Genomic DNA, 22,877 nt, shown 5'->3' on the forward strand with positions numbered 1-22,877 from the left:
AGGTGCTGCAGGGAGAGGAACCCTAGGGCAGGCACTGCAAAGCCTAGGGTGGGGGATACCTGTGGCACTCCTCACCTCCTGAGCAGCAGGCCTCTAGGTTTCTTAGCCTGTCTGGGAAAAAGTGGGCAAATCCAACAAGATGCAGAATTTCTCACTTTCCATCAGGACTGGTGCACATCCCACTTTTTTTACCTTCATAAAAGCCTCCTGAGCCTTGGAGGAGCCAAATGGCACATAAGACACTCATCTGTGGCAAACAGACTCACCGTGCTACCTGGTTCACTACCACACCTTCCCCTCTTCTTCTGTCTTCCCCTGGCAGACTGCATCTTCTCACAGCCAACCTCCACCTTGTGTCCAAATGGAAAGGGAAAAGCCAGCCTCCTCTGAGAATCAGGACTAGAAGATTTCAGGCTCTTGCAGCACCTGCTCCCATCAGTGACAGGGGTCCCGTGGCAGAAGGCAGCCTCAGGCAATACATCGGGCAGGCAGCATTTGGTACGTTGGTTGGACTCACAGCTCTGAGTGCAGTAATGGGTGGCTTTACATGGGGACACTGGCTGGAGTAGAATGAAAGTTTAAAAAGTTAATGGGACAGAAAGAGAAACAGCAACCCCTACCTTAGTTTCTCAGCTGAGGAGTGTCAAATTTTAGCAAACTACTAGCTGCATATGACAAAGGCAAGTGTCCCTGGTTTGGAGCTATGCACAGCTGGCTGTGAGCATTGCTGCCCTGCAGATGTGGCTGGGGACACGAGCCTCTGGCTGAATCCAACCCACTTCTGCCTTCCAGCTGGGCTGAGATCCAGTCATGAACAGTTCCGTACTCACAGAGCAGAAGGATTTCAGGACACTCAGGCAATAGCTGTAGGATGGAGGAGTGGGGAAGGGAGCTTGGGAGCAGCTGGTCCAGCACAAATCCACACAGTCCTCCAAGTAGCAATGGCCACGAAACCAGTGGAGCAAAGATACTGCGGGGCACAGCAGCCAGCCCTCCCAACTGAGCTGCGGTGGCTCATATCAAATTAATCCACAGAGGATACTGCCCTCTTCTGGACTCAGTGTGAGTAGCAGAAGTTCAAGGAAATTTGTAGAAAACCAAGACCAGTGCTTTTTGAGGCTCAAAACCAGTAGACTTTGAGGAGTTCTCAAATGTGGTGACTTCCCGTACCTGTCTCAGTGGACATCCCAGAGATTTTCCCAGTTGACAGCCAGGCTGCTGCACCCGCGGGTAGCATCTGAGTGCAGCCTGGGAAGGGGAGAGCAGGGCCAAGCTCAGGAGCAGTCCCTGAAGGACATGGAGATGCTTGCTGGCATGAATAGCAAAATTTTGAAGGATAGTGCTGAGAAGTTTTCCTGGGCTTGGGGATGACCATGGGTGTCCTTACCAACCCTGGGAGCTGCTAGCATTTAATATTAACTAATGATTTTCATAAATTAATTCAGTTGAGAGTAAAGTACGTTCATAGTCAGTTTAATTAAGCAAGCCATAACTGGGTCCTGTGCTTCCCCAGCAAGGACGAGCAGGGACTGAGCGCTGCCAAGCCCTAAGGTGATGCTGAGTTGTCCCGGTACCACCTCCAGACCGGGGACCTCCCACTGCTCCGGCATCCCAGTCCCGTTATGGGGAGGCCAGAGCTCCGGTGGTTCCCGCAGGCTCCTGTTGCCGCTGCAAGGTGCTGCCCCGCAGCACCCGGGACTGCGTGCCGGCCAGCCCCGCCTGCACCGGATCCCTCCCTGCCTGCACTTCCTCCTGAAGCCGGCACCTCCCCGCAGCCCGGGGCACAGCCGGGACGCCGGGGCACGGCCGGGACGGGAACCAGTGCCTGCTCTGCGGGCTGCCCACGCTACGGGGGCCGTGGGACTGCTGCCCTACCGAGGGATACCCCTGCCTGCACCGAGCAGCCCTGGGGCTCCAGTGCCACCTCTTTTGCCCAGGTGACAAGCAGCAGCTCCCTCAGAGCCCCCACGGACTTCTCTGGCAAGCAGGAGAAGAGATTTGGAGACCCGCACTAGAGCTTGTTTCACCCACCTCTCCAGGATGCGGACACCAACGGAGATGATCGTGGGGCTGGTGCTGTGCCCCTGCGGGCTCCTGCTGACGTTCACGGGCACGCTGACACCCAAATGGAGGCAGGTGAGCCTCATACCCAACCAGCCCATTGACCTCATCTTGGAGCAGGGCATCTGGGACGTGTGCAGAGAGCGGCAGAGCAGCCATGACCGCCTCTGCGGGCAGGCTGATGAGCTGGGCTACTTTGAGCAGGTGCCTGTGCGGGTGGCCCAAGGGATGATGCCCACTTCAGTAGTGGTCACCCTCTTGGGCTTGGTGGTGGCCGCCCTGGGGGTTCGCTGCTGGCAGGAAGAGCCACAGCACCTGGTGGCTGGTGTGGCAGGGCTTGTGCTGCTCCTCTCGGGGCTGCTGAGCCTTGTGCCTGCCTCCTGGTACACCCATGAACTGTGGGCACTGCCTGCACCAACTGGCAGTACACTAGTTGTAGGCTACAGCTTGGTGCTGAGCTACTTGGGAAGCTGCCTGGAGATCTTTGGGGGGCTGGCCCTCACCCTCAGCTTCCACCAGTGCTGCAAGGATCATAGGGCCCCCAAACTGCCCCCCAGCCCTCTGACGGAGGCTGGGCCGCAGTCCACTGGTGGGGCTTACCACAATCCCTGGGACGTGCTGGAGGATGAGCGAGATGGACAACACCAGAGGAGCACTCTGCCTTGTGACTCTGACTTGTAGCCCCAGGACAGGGACAGCAGCGGACACTGGCCAGCCTGCCGAATTGGCACCAAGAGCAGCACTGGTTCCTGCCCTTCCAAGCCCTGCCCTTCTCTTGGGACAGCTCAGAGCAGGCTGGAAATGAGACCAAGGACCAAGACCTCTGCAACCTCCTCACAAGCCTCCTGTGCTCCAGGTCCTACAACTGTCCCAAAGCTGTGCTGGGTTGAGGACCAGCCCTGGCCCCAGTCCCTTCACACAGTTTTTAGCTCATCTTGCACAGTACAGCAGCTTGGGCAAAGGCAGCTCCAGTGTTCCCACGTGAGCAAGGTACAGGTTAGCACTGTATGGCCTTCAGGGCTGGGAACTGGGAAGGGGAGCACCTCCCACATGTCTCTGCTTAACTCAGAGCTGTGCAAACAGAAAATAAATGAAAATAAATGGGTCTGTGCTATGGGATGGTTATGGGCTTTCTGCCAGGCAGGCTGGGCTGTGAACCTGGGAGCACGGCTAACCCAGCTCCCCCACGCTTTGCCTGAAGCAGGGAGGAAAGGTCTGTACAGCAGGACAGATAGCTTTTATAGCACCTTCCTCAAGGACATTTCCCCCATGATCAAAATCAGTTCTGGAAGAGGTTTTGCTTTCCTTGAGCGCAGCCACTTCAGGAGTGGGGGGAAAAGAGATCACAAGGGAAAAAAACAGCATGTATTTCCTCTTTCATCATTAGCTTGACTTCAGGCAGTAAAACTGGTCTCACTGGTTTGGAAGGGACACTCCGGAGGTCAGAACTGCTCTACAAAATCCTGCTCAGCACCCTGCATAACAGAGCAAGAGCCAAGCCAGCTTCCTTGCAGAGCTGTTCAGCCAGATTTCTACCCCAGGTAAACCCAGAGCACTGTGGTCAGCAAGCTACGCCTTGCTGCAGAGGGACAGTGGATGGAGATGTCAGGGGTATGGTTAAGGTACAGGACGCACCCTTCAGCAGGCGATCAGATTCAGGTGGCTTGGAGAGTATGTTGGGGTTGGATACTTCCCAGAAAACCTCCCAGAGCTTTTTGCTCTGCAGTATGAGTTCCCTAAAACTTAAAGATCTCTGAAGAGCAAACTAATTTCTCCTCCCTGGCCCCCACACAAACCACAACGGCACCAGAAATGCTGCACAACATTCCTTTATGAAAATACAGTGTCTGGGTGAGATGGTCCTTTCCTCAGTGGGGCTGGCAGCTCCTGCAGAGATCACAGATGGGTGCATCAGGGATGAGCCCAAGCCAGCCTCCTTGGGCCCACCCCACACCTTGGCACAGGGGCTCCAGCCGCAGGGGAAACAGGACAGCCCCTGTACCAGCCAGATTCCAGGTACCCCCAAGTCTTGTCCCTCTTCTCCAGCAGAAGGGCAGAATTTGCCTCAAGAGTAGGCACCATGCCAGCACTGGGCCTGGGGAGGGATCTGCATATCGGGGAGTATGGGAAGGAGGCTTGGGGCACCCAGAGTGGCATGGTGGTCTCTACCAGGCCCTGCTTCAGGTGCTGCTCACCTCTTTCCCATCATAAGCTTCGTTCACAAAGGTGTCACTCTTGGGGGGAAGCTCTTCCTCCTCCTCATCCTCTTCCTCAGGGTCACTTTCACGGTGGTACAAAGTCAGCACCCGGGTGGAAGCAGTGCTTGAAGTCCTGCTTGAAGAAAAATGTGCACTGAGGACAGCATAGCCATCTCCTAGAGATGGGGCAGATCCTGTCACAGCCCCTGGTAATAGTCTGTCATGAAGCAATAGTCTGACTGAAGCTTTGCACACAGCCCAGGAGTGCCCCAAGACACCACACTGTCCCTCTCCATCCCCAGCTATACCTGGTTCACCTAGCCCCAGAGCTCACCTCATCCTCCTGTCCCGCCTCCGCATGTAGGTCAGGGCCCCCATGGCAGCAGCAGCGAGCAGAAGGAGCACAGCCACCCCAAGGGCAATAGGTCCTGCAACAGGCTTCACCTCTGCCTCCTCACAGTAGTCACCCCGATAGCCCAGGGCACAGTGGCATGTCACCTGCCCAGCCTCGATGGCACAGTCCCCACGCAGGTTACATGTTTCGCTGCTGCATGGCACAGCCCCCAGCACCTCCTCAGTGCTGGGGGGTACCAGGAAGGGCTCTCCATGCTCCTGGGGGCCAGAGACTGTGGACAGGCTGAGGCTGGGCTGCCACGGCTTGGGTGCAGCTGTGGGTAAGGCTGGTTTCTTTTCTTCCACATGGGACATCCTTGATGGTGCTACTGCAGGGACCTGCGTCCCCACCTGTACAGAGGTGCCTGGAGAGATGGACATAGATCACAGAGACAGAGAAGAGATCTCCCGTTCCCAAACTGGGGGAGACTGGGCAGGCCACCCTATGCCCAGCCAGCACCCCTGCACACCCCAGCTGTGGGCAGGCACTCACAGTCAGACTCATCGGAACCATCAGCACAGTCGGGGTGCCCATCGCAGACTTGGTCTCTGGAGATGCAGCTCTGGAGATCAGGGCAGACCTGGAGCGGAGCTGGGCAGGGCAGTGCCAGGGTGCATGCCACCCCATGCACCAGGTGGTAGCCAGGGGAGCAGCGACACTGCCGGCCTGCAGGGTTGGGCAGGCAGAGCTGGGCACAGCCCCCATTGCCCTTCGCACAACCGTTGGTGCCTGCCAAACAATCATGGATGCGTATGGGCACTATGGGGCACACAGCAACTCCCCAGATGCCTTGGGCAGGGGCAGCCCCAGACACACCTTCCTGCGAGAACTGGCTGTAAATCTTCATAGCTACCAACTCCTGCTCCATCGGGAACCACCAGCTCTCAGCTTGCTCCAGACGGCTGTGCCATATCTTGCTGGAGCCTGGAGACACATGGGCTCAGCCCCTGTCCTACCTCCTCTTGCAAGGGTGCCTGGGATGGGAGGTGGGGACCTCCAGCCTGCCCTTCACCCTGGGGAGGGGTAGCCTGCACCCTGCAGGGACTGGCAGAGACCTCTGTGTCCTGGTGTAGTGGGAGAAGCTGGACAAAGCCTGGCAAAGGGACTCACCATTCGTCGAGGTTGTGCTCCAGAGCAGAAAGCCTTCTCCAATGGCAAAGAGTGAAAGGCCATGCAGCCCTTCCCGCACCACCCGGAAGCGGGATCCGTCCAGCTCGACGCTGCTGATGGTGCCTCTCTCTGCAGGGCACAGACACAGGTACATCAGATGTGGGGGTACAGAGGGCTCTGGGCTGCCTCTGAGGGCCATGCCAGGCTGTGCCCTGCAGACCAAGTGCCTGCACCACTGCTGCCCCCAGCAGTGTCCCAGCTCAGCCCACACTCACCGCGGTCTGCCCAGTACAGCCGGGTGCCAGCACTCCCAAAGGCGAGGCCAGTGGGAGCCCGGGCTCTCCTCCAGACCGCTCTGCGGCCAGTGCCATCCATGGCTGCACACTCCACCGTGGCACCAGGCCCACGGCTGCTGGCTGCCGTGACGAAGCACATGGTGGAGGCACGAGGGCACAGTGCCAGCCAGGCAGCCCCATGCAGCCCTTTGCTAAGCAGCACCAGGGCCCACCGCCCCCCGGGAGCTGCTACGTGGATGCTGTGCGGCTGCCCTCCGATCCAGTACAGGTTCCCGCTCAGCCAGTCCAGGGCCAGGGATGATACAGTGCCCTCCACGGCCACCGCCTGCTTCCAGGACAGCCGGCCACTGTCCTTCAGGCGCAGCAGCCCAATGGAGTCACCCTCCATTTCTGCAAAGTACAGGCTCTTGTCTTTCACCGCATAGTCGACAGCTGTCAGGTGTCCCACCTTGGCCAAGGGCAGTGCCCGGTGCGGGGGAAGACCTTGGGATCCAGCCGTTGTGGGCAGGTCCTTCAGGTAGACCTGGAGGAAGGAGATGGTGCTAGGACAGGGACCCCACTTCCCTGGCAGCAGTGAGGACAGCAGCCTCCAGTGCTGGCTCCAAAGGACGGTACCTGTGTCACAGCTGCCGGTGACACCAGGAAGGCAAAGGCTGAAATGCGGAGGGGCAGGCAGGTGGTCTCATCAGCAGCCAGCGTCAGCCCGGTGGGGCAGCGGCACTGCCCGGTGTGCCTGGTGCTCAGCAGGCACAGATGGGAGCAGCCACGTGCCGCACACGGGTTCGGGGCCGTGGGGCGCAGGGCTGGGTGCATCACCTGTGGAAAGGGTGGGCTCAGCCCCACAGCCCCATCAGCACCCAGTAGCAGAGCTGAGTATGACCAGCATTACCATGTGCTCCCAAGGGCACGATGGCAAGCCAGAGATGCTCCAAGAGGGCCAGAGACTCTTGAGCACAGGGACTGCTGCCTAAGGACCGCTGGGATGGGGTACAGCTCCCAGTGGCTTTGCATTCAGAAGACAGCAGGGTCGTGCAGGGTGGGAGCTCCAGCAGAGCTCACATAGCAGGGTTCAGGGCTCTCCCAGATAAGTACCTGGAGGCCATGGGGCTGCCCACGTCGCTTGAGGACCACGGTCCTGTTCTTGCCAGTGGTCTTGTCCACTTGCTGCACAGACCATGGCTTCCTATCCGACCAGTAGAGCTGCCCCTCACACACAGCTGCTGCGAAGGGGCTCCGGACACAGTGCAGATGCAGGACCTGGCAGAAAGGCCATGAACAACCACCCCAATCTCTATCAGGGCCCAGTAACCAGAGCCCCATCACGCACTTTCACACTGGTGCCATCCAGACGTGCAGAACCGACACTGCCCAGCTTCTCATCCAGCCAGAAGATCCTCCGGGTGGGGAGGTCAAGGGCCAGTGCTGTGGGCCAGCCCAGCTCCTGGGCCAGCAGCACATGCCGCCGACTCCCATCCATGGTGGCCTCCATCAGCCGTGGGTGGCTCCCCACCTCTGACCAGTACAGCAGCCTGACAGGAAGAGACATGCTGGTCCATGGACCTGACACAGCACAATCCCAGTAGGAGGGCAGTCCAGAGGAGCTTTGCAGAGCCTCCCATCCCATCAGGGATACACTGAGACCTCCACCCAGGGCAGGGGCAGGTGCCTGTGCTCCTTCCCCAGTCACACAGCCCCAACAGCACCCAGGTGAGACCATCCCAACTCTTCCCTAGGCTGCTGCCTGTCTCCATGGAGGAAAATTGGGTACAGCATGGATGGCAAGGAGGTTCTCTTGTTCCAGACATACCCTGCCAGAGGCTGGAGCACTAGGGAGTGAGGCCGGTCCAGGTCTCCATCCATCACCACAGTGTACTCTGGTGTCCCTCGCCAGGCAGCCTCCAGGCGAGTGGCCAGCACCTGCCCTGCTGCCCCATCTGTCCAGTACAAGTTCCTCCCAAGCCAGTCCACTGCTATACAGTCTGATCTCACACCTGCAACATGCTCAAGAGTCAGCACCCCTGGGGTAAGAGCTGCATGGCCCTCTGGCACAACGCTCCCAGCCCAGGTCCCCTCCATCCCAGGAGCTCCAGCTCCTCCCAGCCCTGCTCCAGCCAGGACCTCTCCACACAAGGGGACACAGCCTGGCACTCCACTGCAACCTGGAGATTGCACAGCTATGGAGATGCCAGCCCTGCTAACCCCACGCTGTCACAGCCCACCTTTCACCAGTGTGCCTTTCTTGCCCAAGTTGAGGTCCTGCCAGCGGATGCTCTCTGTGGCCAGGTCCATCCAGAAGATTTTCCTCTCCACCAGGTCATAGTCAAGTGAGAAGACAACACGATCCTTGTCAGTGGTCAGCAGCACCTCCTCACGCCCACTCCGCAGGCCGTAGGACAACACCTCTGACTGCACGGCTACCAGCAACATGGGCTCTGGTCCTGGGACAACACAGAGCCGCCCAGACCCTGCTCAGTGCTGGTGGCCCCATGGCTCCAGCACATAAAGATAGGAACACGGCACTTGCAGGCACTGGAGCTTGCTGGAACTCAGCCCAGCCACATAGCATGTCCCCCAGATAGTGCAAATGGATTTTCTGACTGGCCACAGGCAGATGCAAACAGCAGTCCACAGTTGAACGGGGTCTGGAAGGCCACATGGCAGGGGAGACAGGGCCATTTGTGGGACTACAAGGGACTACAAGGCTCCCTATGGGCAGCAGGCATAGGGGTACAGGCTCCCTGGTTCCTGGTGTACCCTAGAGTGCCAGGGACCCCCAGTGCTGCTTGGCCATCTCATGGCTTACCAGTAAGTTTGCAGACGTGGCCATCAGGCTCCAGCAGGTAGCCAGGGAGGCAGCCACAGCTATAGGACCCTGGGGCATTGAGACACATCTGGCTGCAGACTCCCTCACCCAGCTCTGTGCACTCATCTATGTCCATGCAGGACAGACCATCCTCAGCCAGCTGATAGCCCTGGTCACACCAGCACCGCTGTAAGGAAAGGGGCCATCAGAGTCCCCACCTGGGTACACATGAGGCTCCCTTGTGCAGCTGGATCAGGGCAGTGTGGCAGAGAAAGCCCCTGGACCAGGACTGCTGGCACTCACAGGGCCCTTGGGTGAGGGGTAGCAGAGACGAGCACAGGACCGCTGGCAGGGCACAGAGCAGTTCTCCCCCTCATCTGAGCCGTCCGCACAGTCCTGCCGGCCGTCACACACCAGGGATGCATTCAGGCAGGTTCCCAGTCCACATGGGTACTCATGACTCTGGCAGGGGGCAAGCTGGCCTGCAGGGACACACACGGGGAAGGCTGTCCTGAGACGCTCCACCAGCTCCTTTTGCTCAGCTGGTGCAGATTCAGCTGCTCCCACAGGGTGCCTCACAGCTCACTGCAGCCACATCAAGAACTGTGCCTGTAGCCTGGCTTCAGACTATCCTAGTCCCCAGGCTACCAGCACAATATAGGCACAATAGCTACCCAGGGCCTGGAGCCACCACAAATGCTGGGAAGAGACAACTAGCACACAGGGCCTTTTGCCTTGGCACAGACATGTCCCCACCTCCCTCTGTGCTGGGCACCCAGCAACTGCCCTTGGCTGAGACACAGAGGGGACACAAAAGCAGGGTGTTGCTCACAGCCAGCCTCGTCACTGCCATCCGTGCAGTCACTCTCTCCATCACAGCGCCAGGTATCAGGGATGCATTCATGGCCATGAGAACAGCCCCACTGATGGTCCCCACACAGCCCTTCCTCCAAGGGACAACCCTGCAAGAGCAGAGGGTGAACAGGGACACCAGCCCTCCTGGGGGAGAGCGACATGGGACAAGCTGTGTCCCCACCACTTCACCCACCTGCTCATCTGTGCCATCCCTGCAGTCAGCAGCACCGTCGCAGCGCCAGGCCTCTGGCACACACTCCCCGCTGCGGGGACATGCCACCTCACCTGCACGGCAGACCAGTGGCCGGGGCACAGCACAGTTCTCCTCATCCGAGCCGTCCCGGCAGTCTGGGTCACCATCACAGCGCAGGACCAGGGCCACGCACTGCCCGCTGCGGCAGGAGAATTCGGCCGGGCCACACTCCTTTGGTACTGTGGGCAGGGCCAGGACTGAGCAGGGGCACTGTCCCCATCCCCATCCCACCAGCACAGACACGGCACTGAGCAGAGTGCAGCCCCTCCAGCTGCTCAGCATGTCACCCTGGGCAGTGCCTGCTCCTGGAACCTCAGGAAACCTAGTGCACCCACCTATGGGACAGGCAACCCCCAGAAGCTTCTGTCCCACCCAGTCCAAGGGTCTCACCACAGCCCTGCTCATCACTGTGGTCCAAGCAGTCGGCATGGCCATCACAGAGCCAACTCTGTGGGATGCAGCGGGTGGCAGCGTCACAGCGCAGGGCACACTCCTGCGTGGGGGTCCAGCAGCCTGTCTCATCTGAGGCGTCAGGGCACTGTGGTACCCCATCGCAGCGCTCCCCAGCCCCCACACACACGGCTCTGCTTGCACAGTGGAAGGCACCTGGGGAGGCAAGAGCTTTGCTAAGCCTGCAGTAGGCAACCAGGGTGCCCAGACCCTCTGCTAGCCCCCCAGCAACCTAGAATGGCCCCACACTACAGCAACAAGCTTTGGTCCCTCTTAGTCAGTGCATCTCCAGCAGCCTAGGTCCTGAGCAAGGCAACAGAGACAGTCTTAGCTCAGCCACATCTAGGTCACTGCAAGCAGCAAGGCCAGCTCTGTCCTCTTCTGACAGCACCTTCAGCCCAGTGCCAAGCTCAGAAGAAACCAGTATGCCACATCACAAGCATCAGACCTTCTGAGGTGCCCCATCTTGCCAGCCTCACCAGGAAGCAGCCAGAAGCCCTGGCACAGGGTGACCCAGCTGTGCAGTGGACTGAAGAACAGCACCTACCTGGGGTGTCACAGAGCTGGGCACACCCATCTTCATCAGAGCCATCTACACAGTCCTTCTCCCCATCACACACATACTCCTGGGCAACACACTCGGTGCCATCATGGCAGGGCACATGCGTGCGGGGACAGGACAGATGGAGGACGGGTGTCAGGGGGTGTGCAGGGCCAGATGGGAGGGGTAGGGTAGGTGGCACTACCCGTGCAGGGCTGTTTGGGTGCTGGGTGGTAGTAGTTGGCTGTGGAGCAGTGGTCTTGGCTGGCAAGGACTGAGTGGTGGTGCTGGCTGTGGTGGCTGGTCGCACAGTGGTGCTCTTGGTTGGTGTGGTCCGGGCAGTGGTTGGTGCAGGGGTGGTCTTGGTTGATGTGGACTGGATGGTCTTGGTTAATGTGGACCGGGTAGTCTTGGTTGGTGTTGTGGTAGACTTGCTGGTTGGTGCAGGAGTAGTAGTGAGTGAAGTGGTGGTCTTGCTTGGTGTAGGTCTTGTGGTGGAGGTGGTGGGCTGAGCAGCAGTGGTGCTTGTTGTTGTCCTTGTAGTGATGGTCACAGGTGGAGGGAGTGGCTGGGCAGGCCCCTTCCTTGGTGGCACTGTTAGAGGCAAAGGGCGTAGGAGCCTGGATTTGAGGCTGTGCCCTTCCCACACTCCATGCACCTTCAAGAACAGTGCATGTGACCACCAGCAGCCAGGAACCCTGCCCCAGCTTGGAGCAGCATGGGCCACCCAGCCCCATCAGGCAGAGCACCAGCACCTTGCACAGAGCCATGGCCACTCTTACCAGCCTGCAGCTCCGAGCCCACGAAGGCCACCACTCCCCGCACGTCTGCTGCCGGCATGGAGAGTACAAGCGCCAGTGTCCTCCGGTCCCAGAGCAGCAGGGCTGTCCTGTTTGCTGACATCAGGTATGGCTCGAAGGCAGCCACAAGGCTGTGGGACCAGCTGGGTGCAAGGGTGACTGCTTGCCGCTTGGTCAGACTCAGAGCCTGCAGACCTGCGGGGCAGAGGGATTGGTAGTGCCTTGGGGCCCCCAGGCATCCCTTGTGGCCCATCCCCTGCCCCCACAACCCACAGCTATGGCAGGGACCTCATGGTTGAGGCCAGAGTCTGCCCCATAAGCATCCCACTGGGCAGCAGGGACCTGCTGCACATAAAGCATGGCTGGTTACTTCTGCCTAGTGACCAACTCCACTCCCTGTTCCAGGTACTACCAGGGCTCACCCAGGGCTGAGCTCCAGAGCAGACTGAAGGCTCTGCTATCCATGGCTGCAGGCAGGTCTCCAGGCCACGTCTCATTCCAGGCATCCCACGGAGCGCCCCCAGCCAGGCTCAGCTGCTGCAGGGGCTGCCCACGGGCCAGCCAGTACAGGGAGCCTCGCTGCCAGTCCAAGAAGATGTGCTGGATGCTGCTGCGAGCACGGTGCAGGATGTGTGGGGACATGTCAGATGCCTGGATCACTCCAATGTCCCTCCGGTTACATGCGAGCCAGTACAGGTCCCCAGAGCTGATGTCCACACGAGCAGAGCAGACTTGGCAAGAGTAGGCAGGCAAGCAGTTATGGAGCTGTCCCATGACCTGCTGGGGCCTGGGTCACCCCTGCCCCTAAAACCAGGGCACAGCCCTAGTGTGGGCACTATGGGACTGCTGTGCTCTGCACCCAGAAGATGCTCAGGCCTCACGGAGCACCAGGAAGGGAAGCCTGCCCTCCATCACCCCATAGGGTCTCACCTGGCAGCCCAGTCATAATGGCCTCTCTCCTGCCAGGGTGCCCGACGACACGCAGCAGCGTCCCACGGTCATCTGTCCCATAGATCACTGACCTCTGCCAGTCCACATCTTGCAGGTGGAGTGGCTCCTGCCACTCCTGCAGCTGTTTGCTGTGTGCTCCAGGGCCCACCTGCACCAGGGAGATTGTCTTCCCTGATGCATACATGATGGACAACTCTGCAGGGTACAAAAGCAGCATGTGAGTGTGGCCCTGGGGGCAATGGACAAGGGGACAGCATGAACCAAGGCAGAAACGTAACAGCACTGGTGTGTGCCAGGAACCTCATCCCACCAAAGCCACAGCCCCTTACAGCCCACTCACTCTGACTCCCACAGGGATGCATCCTGCCCCAGATAGCCAAGCCCACCTTGCAGACCCTGCTCACCTGTGCACTTCCCTGAGGGCAGGAGGAAGAGGCCCTCTGGACATGCACACTTGTATCCGCGAGGTTGCACAGGGGACAGGAGGCAAAGGTGACTGCACAGGCCTGGAGCACACGCAGCAGTGTCCCCTGAGAGCAAGGGGACATTATGAACTCAGGCAGACATGATCCCCCTCATGCCTTTCCCAGTCTCCAAAAAACACAGGCTGTCCCAGGGCTGATATGGGCCAGCTACCCCAGGCAGGGTAACAGCATCACAAGGTAGGAGGGCTCAGCTCTACCCAAAGCCATGGGACTCAGCAGCTTTCCTACAGGTTCATATGTCCCTTCTGTCACAAGCCGACAACTCCTCACCACAGGGCCAGGAGAGCCGTGGGGCACAGACCTGGTGAGCTCCAGGACCCAAGCGCAGCCTCCCCCAGCACCCAGGGAAGTGGTGGGGGTGCTGCCAGCCCTGCACCAGTGCAGGCACCTGGCAGGATACTCACGGGGAGGCTGCTGCAGCACATGCACCACGGTGAAAGCTGAGACAGGTGCACGGAGCAGCACTGCATGCTCCTGGGGAGAGGCCTGGGCAGCCGACACCAGCTCTGTGCCATCAGTCCAGAAGAATCGGCTCTCAAACACGGCCAGGCCCAGTGGCTCTGTGTGGCTCCGCAGGACAGCGGGAAAGGAGTGGCGCCTGCTGCCATCCACCTGCAGCGTCTCGATGGACTGGGAACAAGGCAAGGCATGGTGACTTCATGGCACCCCTATGCCCCAGCACCATCCTGCAGCCATGGGACTCACCGTGATGCCTTGGAACATGCACCAGACCCAGGCACCGCTCCCTGCTCCCTCCCATGCCTTGACTGTAGCCACAGGGGAGCCAGGGCCACCCACCCCACTCCCACCCCATTGTTTCCCAGCACCTGGCGGGGCAGAACCCTGCGGTCCCACACCCTTACCTCCTTGTACTCGCTGATCCAGTACAGCCTACCAGCCACATGGTCTAGGCTCAGCCCCACAGGCTCCTCCATGGACACCACTGCGAGCTCCTGCCGGTTTGAGCCATCCATGCCAGCTGCAGCAATGACTGTCCGGCCCCTCAGCCCACGGTTGACCCAGTACAGGGACCTGGGGGCAGGCACTAAGCACCCATTTCACAGCATAATTCCAGAGACCATGACATGGTCAACAGCAACATCATTCACCCAGGAGCCCAGGGCCAACCCTGTCTCACTCACTTCTTACCTGGCAGCTGGATGCACTGTCAGCTGCTCTGGTGCCACATCCTTGCCCAGCACTGTGACATAGCCCCGGCCATCACCCAGCCCCGCACAGATGGCTGCAGGGTGGCTGCTGGCCCAGTACAGCTGCCCCGTGAACCAGTCCACAGAGATGCTGTTCACCTCCGTGGCATCTGCAGAGACAGAGTGGTTTAAGGCACACAACCCCTGCTCCAGGGCAGGAGGCAAAAACCCTTTCTCTACAGGAAAGGCAGGGCTGGGGTGGCAGGTTAGCTCTCAGCACCCATCTCAGTCCCACAACAGCACCCTTGCTCCTCCCCACCTGCATATAGGGGCTGCGTGCCCTTCCCTGGGAGGTGAGCACGGAGCTCGCCCTCCTCTGTCAGCCAGTAGTAGGTTTCCCGGAGCAGGTCGTACACCAGAGCCCGGGGTTCGGTCTCAGTGGAGAGCAGGGGCCGGTAGGCTTGGGTCCGTACATCCAGAAGCGCCAGGTCCTGCCCCACAGCCACCAGGATCTGTGTCGCATTGTCTGCCCGGACGAGGGGGATGTCACCCATGAGCAGGGAGCTGGCTATCTGGGGGCATTGCCCAGGCCCTCAGGCAGCCTGGGCTCCCCACACAGCCTACCTGCCACTTCACAGGTGGTGCCATGCCGCAGTGTGTAGCCCTGAAGGCAAGCACAGCTGAAAGCGCCTAGGGTGTTGCTGCACAGCTGGCTGCAGGGGCTGTACTCCAGGGAGCACTCATCCACATCTGGGGGGGGGGGACAGACACAGCCAGGAGCCCACTGCACAGCTGGCCAGCTGCCCCCAGACAGCACCACCACTGCTTCCCAGGGACGACAGGCAGGCTCCTAGATACTAGGACCTTGGCCCCAGCTCCAAGACACACCAGCTGCTGCTGAGATGTGACCCAGACCCAGCCTTTGTGGGGCCAGGCATGACACTCAGGCTGAGGTAGGCATTCACATGCAGTGCTGGCTTCAGCGAGATGCCAGTCTCAGTGGCCGAAGCCTCACATGCCCAGAATGCGTGCACCCCAACCTCTCCTTACCAGCACAGCTCTGCCCATCTGCCTGCAGCACCCAGCCAGCCCCACAGGAGCACTGCACTCCCCAGTGTGTGTCAGTGCACGTCTCTGCGCAGCCCCCATTGCGTACAAAGCAGCTCCGACCTGCGGGGACACAGTGGAGAGGTGACACGATGCGGGACGGCTCCATTGCTGCCCCCCACCCCAGCCATGCAGGTAATGCCTAGCAGCTGTATGCAACTCACCGCACGTGCTGGGCTCATCCGTGCCGTCTAGGCAGTCATCCTCATCGTTGCACATCAGGGACTCAAGGATGCACTTCCCCTCATCGCACCGCTCCATGCCAGGTGGGCAGGGGGCTAAGGCACACACAGCTCATGTCAGGAGGGCAGACCAATACCAGGTGGGCACAGGGGAAGCCGTGGCTCCCAGATACATGAGACTGCCCCACAAAGCATTAACAGGTTCCTGGGATGCTTGCCACCATTTCAAGGCAAGCTGGGGCCCAGGAAAGCAAAGTAGCCTCCTACTTCACACATGGCCTGGGCAGGTCTCGCTCCACTGAGGAGCATCCCAGGTGCTCACATACCGCAGACATCTTCATCCGAGGAATCACCACAGTCATCAATCCCGTTGCATTTCCAGTCAGCCATGATGCACACCCTGTTCCTGCACTGCCACTGCCCAGGCAGACAGGGCTGCTGAGGACAGCCCTCCTCGTCCCAGCCGTCCTCACAGTCCTGGTGCCGATCGCACAGCTCCCAGTGTGGGATGCAGTGGTGGGTGCCAGGACACTGCACCTTCTTTGCCCCACACACTGCGGGAACAGAGCAGCACTTGCACCCTGCCCTGTCTCCCCAGGCCCCCCACTCAAGCGCCCCAAGCAGAGACTACGCACCACAGTCCTGCTCATCAGAGCCATCCAGGCAGTCAGCAGCACCATCGCAACGCCAGCTGCTGGACACGCACCGGCCATCATCACACTGCCAAACATGGGGATCCCCGCCACATGGAACATCTGCAGGGACAGCACAGTCACTGGGACCTGCTGCTCTGGCACAACCACAAGGGCACAGGGCAGGTGCTGGCAATGCCCAAGTGGCTCTGCCAAGGGGCTGGCCCCCAGCAAGGCTCTCTGGTACGTGGGGGCTGTCTTGCTCAGCATAGGATCCAGGATATGTCCCCATGCCCCAAACATCCCCCAAGAGCTCTGGGACACACACGTCCCTGAAGGTTGCCATGCAGGAGCCACTGGCAGAGCCAGCAAGGAGGCAGGTGCCTCTGGCCTGCCCTGCCCCACCACACCCCAGAGCAGCCAGGCCCCTCAGTGCCTGCACAGCACAGCCTTCTGTGACACCCCACGAGAAAGGATGGGTGCCAGCTTCCCCTGGCTCACCACACTGCTCATCCATCCCATCCGGACACTGTTGCTCGCCATCGCAGAGCCAGGGAACAGGGATGCAGGCAGCACCACAGGTGGCCTGATGTGAGGCTGCACACGTGGGGCCAGCAGGCACTGCGGGATAGAAGGAGATCAGCCTGGGCAACCACACCGAGAATCTGCCAGCAGGCACCCCGCGCAGCCCCCCACTTAGGGGTCACAGCACAGCCCCACAGAGTGGGGCACTGTCCCCAGCCAAAGGCACCCCAGGACCTTCTGTAGGCTGGAGGAAGAACTGCAGCATCTCGATCCCCCTCAGGGAAGGCAAGGACTACCCCCAAGCTCCCTTGGCAGGGACAGAACTCCCAAGGTTGCAGGGACCTCCCCATGCTGACAGGTTGGGAAGGATGCCGCAGGGGTAGGGACCCCCACATCATTGGTGGGGGTCGATGGGGATACTCCAGGGGGCAGGTATCCCCCCAAAGCCCATCGCGGGCAGCAGCAAGCAGCCCGAGAAGGGCGGGCGCCCACCGCAGCCCCTCGGGATGGGGCAGGGACGTCGCCCCCCTCCGGCCCACCCTCCTCGGTCCCGGCTCACAGGCGCGGCGGGTCCCGGCGGCGGTCCCGGCCAGCAGCAGCGGCGGCAGAAAGATGCTGAGGAGGGCGAGGAGCAGGCGAAGCGGCGGCGAGGGGGGGCGGCCCATGGCGGCAGCGCCGACAGAGAGGGGCGGCTCTGGGCGGCCCAGCCGGCGGGAGGGAGCGCGACACGGCCGCTGCCGGGGCCTTTATGCCCGGGCGCGGGCAGCCATTGGGCACCGCGGGCAACGCCCGCCGCCAGGGGAGACCCCGGCCCGCCCCGCCGCTGTGGGGGCTGCGCCGGGTCGCACTGGGGACGCCCAACTAGGGCCGGGGGGCGCCGGCCTCGGCGAGGCAGCTGTGGTCCCAGCCTGGGCGTGCTCGGGGCGCGCCGCCCCCCAAGAGTCGGGGAGTGCGAAGGGTCCCCGGGACCCCCATTGCTGCCCCGCCTGTCCCGCAGCGCGGGGCCGCCTTATCGGCCGGGGGTTGTTGTGAGAGCCAGCCATGTGAATCGGGGCCCGCAGCACCTGCGGCGGGCGTGGGAAGGCAGCGGCAGCCTTGAATGCGGGGGCACCTTCCGAAAACACGGGCCCCAGGGCTGCACGCTGCCGCCCGCCCGCCTCCGGTCCTCGACCTTGAAGACTGTGAAGGAGCTGCTGGAGCACAACAAGGAGACCGAAAGCAGCGGCTGAGGGAGGAAAACAGCCCAGCAAGAGGATAAGACACCTGCCGCCGCCTGGGAAAGGAGCCCCCTCCTACTAGACAAAGCAGAGGGGCATCTCCCAAGCCGAGGAGTTGGCTCTGAGGACATGGGGGATTGGCAGAGCCCCTTGCTACACACTCAGGGAAAGCTTCCAGTGTGCTGCCTGCTGCAAGACCCCTGCTCCTCTAGGGTTTTTTGGCTTGCCACCTGGCTGTCTAGGGCTGCATGTGGTGGTGTGCCTGCCACCCCCAAGACCAGCCTGTGCATGAAGTACATCCATTGCTCATGGATGCTTTGCATTTGTCCCCCCTCTGTGAGAGCCAACTCAAGGAATGGGGCAAAAAAACTCCCCCCAAGAGCAATACCTCTGTGATGGGAAGGAGGAGGACAGCACTTTGAGCAGGCCCCAGCGGGGTCCCTCCTGCCTCCCTGGGGTGCTCAGCATATATGGTCCTTTTCCTGCTTCCCATGTCCTTTCCTTAGGCTGGGAAGGGGCCATGGCAGCCTGCCCAGGTGGATGTGCCAAACCCTAGTAGCTCTCTGGGTCAGAGATTGCAATGTGCATCACTCCTGGGAGACTAGAAGGCTCCCCTTGCCCACCTGCCCTTGTGTTCAGTTTAATTCCAGCATGGCCTTTGCCTTCCCCTGATCTCAGGTTCCCCCGTGGTGTAATCACACCACTGAAACAGTAACTCCTGGGAGCAGCCGGCTGGGGAAGGCAGGTGGCAGCAGAGGGAACGTGGAAAAGGGTCCAGAAGTTGGTGAGTGTAGGAAAAATCCCCAGTGCCCCTGAACATCAGCTTGGTGAGCTGGAGAAGCAGCAAGGGAGAGGACACTTGGGATGGCCAACCTCTTAAAATGCAGGAGATTTTTTTTCTTAAAGCATGATTTTAATTCAAGGTATTTTAAATATGTGTATAGAGATAGAAGACCATTCAGCTATACACATGGACAGAGGCCCACTGTACACAATTATATTCAAATGCACACAGGCATATAGTGGCTTTTGCTCTATGAGGTACTGGAGTTTTTTGCCCCAACTGCTGGAGAGATTTGTTGGATATTTTCAGATTATTCCTTGCAATTCCATCAGTTGGGAAGACTCCTTTTCTCACTGACATTTAGATTCTCCCTTCTCTTCCTCCAAAAGTTAAGAGAGGCTTGAAGATAGCAGAAGGCTCCCACCAAAATGATGAGGGGGCAAATCTGCACTCACTTGAACAGCAGCCTGCAAAATGCTGTACAAAAGCCCAGCACCATGTCCCAGTAAGTGCAAAATAACATTTTCAGCTCTAAATATTCCTAGTACAGTAAACAATTTTTCAGATATCCAAAGGAAGTTTTATATTAAAGTGTAGTCAATTTTATGTTGTTCACATAAAATTACGTGTATCCTTTTTGCTACATGATTGATCAGATTCTCTTCTCATTACTGGTGTAAGAAATTTGAAACCTTTACTTTCCCTTTCCAGTTACTTTCAAGCACTCTTTTCCTAAAGATGAGGGATGTCATGCTTGTAAAAAACCCCAGGGTTTCAGAGGGACACCCTGCCTCACATCAGTTATTAAGTTACTGCAACCTTGTTCCCATAAAGAAAGTATACTTCTATTTGACTCTTTGCTGTGTGTCTGTACTCAAAATTAAACTGCCTGCAATCTGTTGTCTAAAACTTACTCCAGCAGAAAAACTGAATTTAATGAAACACTAATTTCTTCCTAGGACATCTTACTCAGTGTTTAAGTTACTAAAAATAAAGTATCAGAGTATTCCAAACTACTTTAATAAATGTATTTTTATCTCCATTTCAAAAGCTGGATTTTTTTCCAGATAACAAAAATCCCTTTTTCAATCCTGAACAAACAGACTGAATACTTCATAGGCCTGGGGCAGGGGCAGCATTGTACTTTTTCAATCACTCTTTCCATGTTTAACTATTTCATCTCATTCTACATATTTTCAAAACTGCCCCATTATTGGAGAAGCTACAAGGGTTATTTTCTCAAAGTTGGAAGGATGGAGAATTCTCCAGAAGAAACATTATTTTGAAAATATTATTGAAAAAGGCATCACTTTTACACTTTTTTTTCATAGTCTGCTTAATTTTACCCATTTATCTCATTTTAAAATAGATGCACACTTAGTCCCTAAACCTTGATGTATCAGAAGTTCTTTTTCTCTTCTCCCCTCCTGCAACTCTCCTGGCAACTCCGGAAATATACAGAAAGAGGAACTAATGCCCTATTTTTCAGTTTGCAAAATGGAGATGTGTTCAAATAATACCTTCCTCCCTTCCTTTTTTTTTTTTTTTTCTTTTCCTCCCCCATGTGCACAGCCTGTGATCAGGGAAGAACCGTAGGAGAAGAGATTAATAGGTGGAACACGTATTGCCTATCATCCTTTTTTTTGGCAGCAGAAGAAAGAAGTTTTGGTCACATAAAAGGATATGTGGGAAGTGGCTGTGATTTTTTACGCCTTCTCTGTTTATCAACTTCTATAACCCAAAATTCTTTATCTATTTTTTCTCCTTGGATGTGTTGCAGCTCTTTGCCACCACAAGATGCCCTTCCATTTTAACTTGTGGCCCTAATGACATTTAGTATGATTTTCTTTCTTTAATGTTGCTTCTCTAAATATTCCCAGGTGGAGAGCATTGCACTGAATTTAAAGAGAGGTTAGTGCCCCAGCAAGGACACTTTATCCTTTTATCATTGATGTTGGGTGTGCTGTTCCCCATGCCTGCATCACCTCTTTTCAAGATAACCTTATGTATATGTGGGTCTGCTCTGAAATGCACATAGCCGACTGGCCTATTTCTTCCAAACGGAAACCTTGATGAAAGTTTTTAAGCAATTCATCTTTTTCATATCAAATCCTTTGACTAGGTTGAGCAGAAGCTGAAGACAGGTGAGATCTCCCAAAACTTGGTGGTCTGGCAAAGCTGCTACTAATGGAAAACAGTACAGCAAACTCCTATAGATGCAACAGCAGCCAAGAGTAGAGCACTTTGCTCCAGAAGAGCAAGGAAGAATACTGAAGGGAAAAGAGAAAGGCAGTAATTAAGCACAGGGAACAACCCTGCTTTTCCAAGCATCAGCTACTACAGGCCATCATAGGAGACAAGAGGTAGGGTGCAAAAAGAGTTGGTCTAACCTTCTCCAGCTTCAGCACACAGTACAAGTGACCCTGATGCAGACCCTGCCTCTTTTCTAATGGGGAGTGTTGCCGGCAGGAGCTGCGTACTGCAACGCTCAGCTCAGCACGGTGAGAGAAGCAAAAAAGCCATCACACTAATTCCCATTTATAGTTCTCCCTTCATCTTCCTCTGTGACTTAAACTAGAGAGGAAGGAAAGGGGTCCTTCCTTCAGCCCCTGTCCTCCGTTCCTCTGCACCAGTTGCCTTCCCCATTGCCACAAACCTGTCACCGACCCTGTCACAGCGGGAGGGTCACTCTGCAGACAGGCTCCCTGCAGTGGCCGTGATCCTGCTGAGAGACTGCCCTGCCCTCTGTCTGCATCAGCTAAAGGCAGCTGCTCAATGCTGCTGGCTGTGATTTTAGCCACCTCCCCTTCCCAGAAAGCAACCCTGCTGCCTTAGAAGTAACTACGAATCGAGCAAAAAGTGAAAGATCTCCCCAGAGCCCAGTTCACATTCCTCTGAGTAGGACCCCGTGCTGTGCTGCAGTGCACAAGAACTACAACTCCAGCTTCAGGATCTGGTGAAGTCCAAATTAATTTAAAGTCAGAAAATGCAGATCCAGTAACAGCACCTAAGTCCCCATCCACACATGGGTATAAACAGATTCTTTTGGTGAAAAAATTTTCCCACAGATTTCCTCTCTTCCTGTTCTACGTTGGTCCCCACAGCAGGGCTAAAATTTGTCCCAAAATAAGCAACAGATTCTTACAATTCCTTTAGCTGAGCCTCTTCCAAATGTTTCACCTTTTATTCAAACTGTTCCTGTATCCTGGTGATACATCAGCTCAGAGATGCTTTCCGGGAGCTCACTGAGAGGCACACAGCTGCCCACACGTTGAAAAGAACATGGCACAGACTCTATGAATCATCACCCGTGCTCTACAATATTCAGCAATGCTTTGCCCTCAGGTTCCTGAGATGCAGAAGGAAGAGGGCATCTCCCCTTTTTGCACGCCTGGCCAGTGATCAAGAGAAACAGCATGCTGTGTAAATGAAATGGCATCTTAGCACCACAAGTCAAAAACCAGATGTGGGTAAAGCAGGGCTTGAAAGTTTCACAGCCAAAAAGAGGGTGATTCCCTCAGACTATCATATGACAGAGCAACTGTTATTCAGGCAGATGTTATTCAAGGCAGTAAAAATTTAGAATGGATATCTCCATTATTGAATTACAGGCCAAATATATGCTTGGGATCTTCTAAAAAATTAAAGGTCCTCTTAATTCTTCCACAAGGACAGAAGACACATGGTGCATCTGACAAATGCATGAGCTACACATCCTGACACACCAGCAAAGGTTGCAGCTAGACTTGTCAAAACTGTTAAAAAGACTTAGGCATCCAGATAATACCAGAATTGATAGCATTTACGCACCTAAATGGAACTTGTTTGAAAACTCAAGCTCACACATTTCTTTATTGCTTGTCCCATTGAGCGCAAAGGGAAAACTGAGGGAAGGGTTAACTACAGCATTTCAAATCTATCATAAGGTTTCCCTGCTCATTTATGGGTATATATATATAAAGCGTTATTATTATTTAGCCACCTGAGGGCAGAAGCTGTTTAAAATTAGTTTCTTAATTATTTAAGCATTAGTCTTCTCCCTCCCAAATCACAATACCTCTATCACAGTAAGAAGCATAACATGA

General features: G+C 57.1%; 2 protein-coding genes across 4 annotated transcripts; one reads left to right on the plus strand and one right to left on the minus strand.

Annotated features, from left to right (window-relative positions):
- The first annotated feature begins 1,625 nt into the window (after positions 1-1,625).
- On the plus strand, positions 1,626-3,175 carry CLDN23 (claudin 23). Its single transcript, XM_005500827.3, has 2 exons — positions 1,626-1,937; positions 2,040-3,175. Exon 2 carries the CDS (start codon positions 2,041-2,043, stop codon positions 2,740-2,742), a length of 702 nt encoding a protein of 233 aa, XP_005500884.2. The 5' UTR covers positions 1,626-1,937; position 2,040; the 3' UTR covers positions 2,743-3,175.
- Positions 3,176-3,874: 699 nt separating this feature from the next.
- On the minus strand, positions 3,875-18,891 carry LOC110357623 (prolow-density lipoprotein receptor-related protein 1-like). Of its 3 annotated transcripts, XM_065061489.1 has the most exons (33): positions 17,351-18,891; positions 16,768-16,887; positions 16,270-16,389; positions 15,961-16,188; positions 15,617-15,730; positions 15,396-15,515; positions 14,970-15,095; positions 14,665-14,871; positions 14,347-14,515; positions 14,061-14,229; positions 13,602-13,827; positions 13,117-13,242; positions 12,692-12,907; positions 12,184-12,492; positions 11,744-11,956; positions 10,968-11,555; positions 10,361-10,576; positions 9,911-10,149; positions 9,695-9,824; positions 9,166-9,344; positions 8,863-9,049; positions 8,279-8,497; positions 7,867-8,050; positions 7,387-7,588; positions 7,152-7,316; positions 6,675-6,875; positions 6,039-6,582; positions 5,764-5,892; positions 5,470-5,577; positions 5,146-5,382; positions 4,594-5,017; positions 4,257-4,392; positions 3,875-3,948 (listed from the first exon to the last, which is right to left on the minus strand). In XM_065061489.1, exons 1-33 carry the CDS (start codon positions 17,454-17,456, stop codon positions 3,892-3,894), a joined length of 6,714 nt encoding a protein of 2,237 aa, XP_064917561.1. In that variant the 5' UTR covers positions 17,457-18,891; the 3' UTR covers positions 3,875-3,891. The 3 variants fall into 3 exon arrangements, with proteins under 3 accessions (XP_064917561.1, XP_064917562.1, XP_064917564.1); XM_065061490.1 differs by lacking the exon at positions 15,961-16,188; XM_065061492.1 differs by lacking the exons at positions 14,665-14,871; positions 14,970-15,095 and having other exon boundaries at positions 17,351-18,890.
- Positions 18,892-22,877: the final 3,986 nt, after the last annotated feature.

This window comes from Columba livia, chromosome 4 (assembly GCF_036013475.1).
Source record: "Columba livia isolate bColLiv1 breed racing homer chromosome 4, bColLiv1.pat.W.v2, whole genome shotgun sequence".
NCBI classification, from domain to species: domain Eukaryota; kingdom Metazoa; phylum Chordata; class Aves; order Columbiformes; family Columbidae; genus Columba; species Columba livia.